We start from the raw sequence: 6,578 nt of genomic DNA on the forward strand, positions 1-6,578 counted from the left end.
AAAATCTCTATCCCATCCACACACTACTCCTTTCCCCTGCCGAGTGAGTCACGCCTACCCCGAAAGGGAAATGGCTTAATGGTGTAATAATAATAATAATCTAAATTTTACGAGACTAAACTTTCTAAATATCACGGAAGACTACAGAAAAATAAATTCTTTTTACACCAATAAAAGTATTCGCGAATAGGTGTTCTTCGAATCAAAGGTTTAAAATGATTTTTCCTATAACTTGTTGTTGGATTATCGTCGAACTTTTCCTTCAGTAGAAAGAGCCTTCGAAGCTCATTGTTTTTGAAAATTATTATTGTTCTTTTGTGCAGTATTATTGAATTCATAATACTTGATATATTATCTTGAAATTAATCTTTGATTAAAATCATTGAATTAGTCTTGGGAGCTGACAAAAAAATTTGCCCTATTCTTAAAAATTCTGGTAGTCTAATTCGCAACGTTATCATTAAAAATGGAGTACGATTTAAGGATTTATATACGTGTGAAAGATGCCCTAATATGTCATCCAGTCCAGGTGCTGAATGAGTCCCGGGAAATATTCCCGAAGATTTAGGTTTTTAGCATTGGGGTAGTCAGAATGCTTTTATAAAGTTTTTAAAAATCGTTAGGGAGGCAGGTAATTTATTTCGATATGAATGTTTATCGTTTATACTTTCAAAAAGGTAACATTGGAAAATATCTTCGAATTTTTAGAAACATATTATTTCCCAGTCTATTAGTGCAATTAATGTATTAATAATTGTTAAAAAAAATATGCATAAAGTGCCAGAGTGAAATGTTGAGGAATGGAATATATTTTAATTTTTCTTAATATAATAGACCTCGAGAACAAATAGAAACAAGCAGAGCAGTTTTTAAAAAAAGGAGCCCTAAAAGTGAGAAGTGAAATTTCAAAAATTTACCAGTAGAAATATCTGTTATTAATAGCCATTTGAAGGGTGGCAGAACACTACAAGATAACCAACAAAATGGGAATTTTTTCAGAGGAGCGAAAAAGCATTCTGTAAAATCAAAATAACTATTTAAAGATGAAATAAAAGACCACCCTTGAGATGGGCTGTAGATTGCGATACTAAAATTCAAATTTCAATTAAAATAAAAAATAAAAATATACTCTTCCAAGATATTAGGTATCGGAATGGATTTTCAAAATTGGCTTTGGTTAGCTATTAAAAATAGAATTTGAAATTTTTTCAAAATGTAGACATAGTTTTCGGTTGGTAGGGTCAACCGGAATACGGAAGTCTTTCTTAGCGCGTACTTTTAAATTAAAAATTGATTTTTTCTGTTAAAATAAAATATCTAATAATTTAGTTCCAAATAAAAAAGATGTTACTGTGATTTTTACTCAATAAATATTAAAACTGAATTTCTTTTAGCTCTTATCAAAAAAGTAAGTATTATTATAGAGCGAAAAAGTATGCAACTCTACAAATATTTCATGAGTAGAATGGAAAAAATGAAATTTGAGTTAAAGAGTATTTATCCAATTCAATTGTCAAAGAAAATTTGTTTGGCCGGGGGATGGGGGGGGGGGGATAAATAGAAAAGATTCCTGGACCAACTTAAAATTATTTTAATGGAAAATAAATGATGAATTGAAACATACCCAGCGGATAAATCGATGGGCGTCAAAGTACTCGAAGTTCCCGGGATGACAGTCGTTTTGCCAGGCACGGTGTACTTCAGATCAAAAGGTATTGCTGGAGCCCTCGTTTGCTGATGAGCCGGTGGTGGTTGTACTGGAGTCGATCGTCTCGATTCTTCAGATTGAGATTCGTCATTCGCTTCCCAATTGGAACTCGAAAGTATCGGCTTGCTGAGGGCAGTCGGAGGCTGAGAAGTCATATGACTACTGTTAAGCAGTGCATGCAACTTTGCTCTTTCAGTTTCCACGTCGATAGCGATGTGCCTCTTTCGTTTCTTCGCTGCAGAAATATTGTTCGCCGCAGCAAGAGATCGTGACACGCCATGATCAGTTGTTATCGTGATTACTTCCGAATTGTCCTTCTCATTCGAAATAATCTCTGTTTCATCACCTGCCGTGAAGTTTACGGAAACGGGCCATTCTTTATGTTCAATTGCGTGAACGATGTGCCTTAAACGAGCTTCGATCGCGTGTTCCTTGGGCCACTTTATCGACGATTGGTAGCTATGGGCGAGCAGTTGAGCGACTGTAGGTTCACTGTAATCGATCGTTTTATCTCTGAGGACAAACGTGTCGATCTGCGTTAATCTGGAAAGAGGCTGGATGACCTCCAAGTCAGGGAACATGGCCTTAAGTTCGGCAGCTTGAACACTGCATTTGTCTTCGATTTTAGGTGGAGCCTTTTCTTTAGTTTCGACCTCCTTTTCTTCTGGAATTTTAGGATCCTCCTTGGGAGTTTCCTCGACTTTGGCTGTATCCTCAGATTTTGTTTCTTTAAGAGTTTCATCAGTGCTGTCGACCTTTACTGCATCTTCTTTAACTTCCTCTTTTTCAGTTTCCTTCTCTTCGTCCTCTTTGAGAATCGCCTCGACTGGAACTTCAGGTTTCTCGACTTCTTTCTCTTTTTCTTCTACTTCCATTTCTACTTCTTTCTTAACAGGCGGTTCCTTTCGATCTTCTGACTCCTCCTTTTCCTCTTTTTCCGCCTCCGCAACCTTCTCTTCTTCTGCTTTAGTCTCCTCTTCAACTTCAGCTGTAGTTTCTATCTCCTCTGGAACCGTTTCTTTCTCCTTCTCAATTTCTTTTTCAATTTCTTTCTCTTCCTCTTCTGGAGGTTCGGAAGTTTTTTCTTCTTCAACTTCCTCCTTCGCAGGTATTTCTTTTTCAGGAGACTTTGCTTTAACAGTAGTAATAGTCAATCCATTATTGGCCACAATATCCTCCATTTTACTTTCTGCAAAATTTTCGGCCTTCACGAGTGTCAACTCTACTTGACCTTTTTCACTACTGCAGGTTTCGGATTTTTTCTCTGAGGATTGTGCGTCTTTATCTTTCTTGATGCCGACCTTCTCGATCTTTAAAGTTCCTTCACCCTTCTCGAGCTTGACAAGGATCTCGTCTTTGTCAAATTTAAGGATGTCTTCTCTGTTTTCTATTTTAATTGCTTTCTCTACTTTATCGAAGTTTTTGGCTGCTTGGACACTATTGTAGATACTCTTGCCCAGGATCTTATGGAAAGAGAAATCAGGATCGTTGAGAATTGTAATGTCGGTTCGACCCAATCCGTGTTTCGCAGCTCCAAGCAGAAGTTCTTTGTCGTGTTTTCCTGTCTGCCACCAATCGGGCGTATCTGCTGAGGGTTGACAGAGCGAAAGTCTCTCTTCCAAGTGAGGATGCGAGAGAATATCTTCTCGAATTTTGCTTAGGAGGTCGACTCGCTCGAGAATTTGTCGCGCCTTGTTCGGACTTATGTGGTCCAGTGTCATTTCTGTTAAATCTGTAAGGTTACAAGACTCTGAGCTCGGGAAAGGAAAAATTAAATAATTTTCATTTAAATCACGATTCTAATCTAATAATTTTGGAAAGTTGAAAATAAGAAAGAATACTTAAAGTATCAATATTTGTAGGATACGCACCTTCGTCTTCGTTGAGTTTTGTACTGCAAACCTTCTTGCACATTGCTCTAAAAGACATGTAATAATCCGTGAGGTCGTTGTCTGTCTTTTTGTCAAACCTAGCGATACTTTTGAATTTCGTCCAATCGTATTGAGCCTTCTTTCTATCATAATTGACTCCATAAGTAGAAACTACACGTAAAAATTCGCTTTCTTCTCGCCGAGTCCACTTTGTTTTCTGCTCCTCGATACGAGATCGTTCCCTCTCTTTCACCATCGCTTCCATTTTTTCCCTCCTCTCCATTTTCTGCACATATAAAGCAGAAAATTATATTTTTCTAAGATAGATAGTTTTTAAAAAGTCGAGGAGCTTATAATTCTTAGAATCTCTATTAAATATTCTGAAAGCATTGAAATCCTTGCAAAATCTTCTGACATATTTTTAAATCCTTTTGACATTGTTTAAATCTTTGAAATTTAGTGCACATTTAAAATTTCAGTGGCCAGCCTCGAATGATAAACTAAAAGATTCTTTGAGAGTAAAGTGATACTTACCAACAAGTACATAGCGAGTTGCTGTAAATCCCAGCCTTGCATATTCAAAGGAGGTTCCATCATAGTCGCTTGGTGATTGCTGGTTTCTCCTTCTCCCATTTTACCTTTTGGAAAGGTCTTTACGTCTTCTTTTTTAACGCTTCGTTGATAGGAAGTGATGACTCGACGCAGACGAGTATTAAGATCGACAACTGAGGGCCAGCTCTTTTCATCTTCCATGATACCTTCGTTGCCATCATGACTACTACCAGCTTCGGGAACTGGCGTGTCAGCTTTGCTGGATATAGCTGGCGAGTCTGCTGGAGTAACTCTTCCGTATTTATCCAAGTCCTTGCAGTCCTTCATCATTCCAGAAGATTCGCCTTCTTCAATTTCATTCTCTAAACTGCTCTCCTCTCTGGTTAAAATAGAATCCTCTTTACTAAAGTGCCCTTTTTCATGGATGTAAGCTTGAAATTTCGAGGACTAAAAGAAACTACATTACTTTATTTTTCAAAATTCTACAAATCTACAAATTTGAAAATTTTCATTATCACAAGATTACAATTGTTTTGAATTAATAAGATTCTGCAGGCGCACATTTCGTAAAGTAAATTTAAAATTGCTAATTGCTGTCAAAATAACCAATACTCCCTTACAGAAATTATTGTCTTCCTCTGAAAAAATCAAGGAGCGTTACTTCATTTTTTTGCATTACCCAAAACAAAAGACTTTCTTTAACTTTGTTTTTACGAACAAAGTGTCTTATATTCGTTTTATTTTCGTTACGGCCCCAGAAAAGTAAATTTTTATCCACTTTAGCGAACCCATCAATCCTCTGAAAAAATTGACAAAGAACTATTTCCCAACAATAGAAAAGCATCCTTAAATATAGAAAAGCGAAATTAGAGCTAGTGTGAAATGTGTAAACATCGATGCAAAGCAACTTGATTTTAGCTGGATCTGTGAAATATAATTTTTTGCAAAGGTTTATTTTTTCAACAGTACCAGCAAAAATGTAAAGCGTTATATATTGGCATGCAATTAGTGACGAGATAAGGGGGCAAAGTACGTGTAAAAATAATAATAAAAAAATTTTAAAAAAAAAGAAAATGAATGTGTACTTACACAGATTGAGTGGTCTGTATCTGGGAAGGGGGAGGACAGCTTGAAATGAAAGAAAGCGCGGGGTCGATCCTCATCTGGTCGTAATTCTCATAGCCGTGTTTGTAGCAACCCACAATTAGGGATTTGTCTGCCGTAGAATCCCACCATTTCCTTGGATGGTCTGCCAATTCTGGAGTATTTATCCGCAACGCACTGTGGGGCGGTTTTATTTACATTTTGGCAATTGATAATCCATAATAATCCAATTGAGAGTCCAAATTAACAACTCAGTATTGATTTAAATTTTGACAAAAGACTTGGCGACATGAAAACCCAATTTCACAAAGTCCAGAACGAGGAAAAGAGAAAAAATAAAGGAGGATCAAGATAGATGTTCGCCACACTCGATCTGCCTTAAAGGATCTGAAATAAAACTTAGTTCTTTTGATGGATATCGGAGAATTAATATCGCCAAGTGCTAGATTTGATCAGATACATGAATTCTGCCCCCTGACACAGTGCACTGCTTCCGACTCTTACCATGTTCATTCGGTGACACCATTGACCCCTTCAGGCCGCGAAGAGTCTTACGTATTTTTTTAATAATAAATTCGCGCATGATAACGTGAGGATGAAACTAGTCTTATTATTAGTAGCACAGGGCCAGTAATGAGCGTCATTTACGTATAGCTACAAGGGTAAATGACGGATAGCTCTATGAGCATTCCATGTACAAGTCCCAGGATAAACAAATACATTGCACATGCAACTAGAAGCTGCGTAAGAACGTATGTAAGTGCATGATTTTTGCTGAGAAAACTGATTTTTAAATCGTAAAAAGCGTGAACACATTTAGAGCTTTCACTAACCTCACGTGAACACCATCCGAGATGTGTTGGACCAAGTCTCCGATGATCTCGTGCTTGATGTAATACAGCATTCTCACCCGTAACAAAACTCTGTAACGAAAAATTAATTTAGTAATTGTATTCAGGGTGTCTGCTCAAATCCTGTAAAAAAATTCCCTGAGAATTTCTGGTTTTCTCCAGGTATAATTTTTCGTGAGTTTATTAATGTTCTTTTTTTTATTACACCATTAAGCCATTTCCCTTCCGGGGTAGGCGTGACTCACTCGGCAGGGGAAAGGAGTAGTGTGTGGAAGGGATAGAGATTTTTCAGATTGATCCAGAATTCTCGTCCTATTTAAGTAAATAACACGTTCGTTCCGCAACACTGCTAAGACCCAGGTTGCTGATCAATCTGTCTAGCAATCACCTCAAGCGAAGAACCTCACGAAGTCGTTGTGTAAGGTTCCCCACTTGGGTCCATTAGTGGCCAAGGTCTTTTGTTTCAGGCTTCATTCACTCTACTGACACTCT

The 6,578-nt window shown here is 37.3% G+C and overlaps 1 protein-coding gene across 4 annotated transcripts in view; it reads right to left on the reverse strand.

Annotated features, from left to right (window-relative positions):
* LOC117180902 (chromodomain-helicase-DNA-binding protein 7) overlaps window positions 1–6,578 on the reverse strand; it is a 50,236-nt gene that overhangs the window by 9,148 nt on the left and 34,510 nt on the right. For 2 of the 4 annotated variants that reach the window (XM_033373504.1, XM_033373505.1), the window contains exons 13-17: window positions 6,069–6,158; window positions 5,221–5,412; window positions 4,114–4,510; window positions 3,580–3,865; window positions 1,625–3,440 (exon numbers count right to left, since the gene is read on the reverse strand). In XM_033373504.1, coding sequence (XP_033229395.1) covers window positions 1,625–3,440; window positions 3,580–3,865; window positions 4,114–4,510; window positions 5,221–5,412; window positions 6,069–6,158 — 2,781 coding nt within the window. The remainder of the gene's footprint in view (window positions 1–1,624; window positions 3,441–3,579; window positions 3,866–4,113; window positions 4,511–5,220; window positions 5,413–6,068; window positions 6,159–6,578) is intronic. The other 2 variants (XM_033373506.1, XM_033373507.1) reach the window with 2 other exon arrangements.

Source organism: Belonocnema kinseyi, chromosome 9 (assembly GCF_010883055.1).
Source record: "Belonocnema kinseyi isolate 2016_QV_RU_SX_M_011 chromosome 9, B_treatae_v1, whole genome shotgun sequence".
Classification (NCBI taxonomy): Eukaryota; Metazoa; Arthropoda; class Insecta; order Hymenoptera; family Cynipidae; genus Belonocnema; species Belonocnema kinseyi.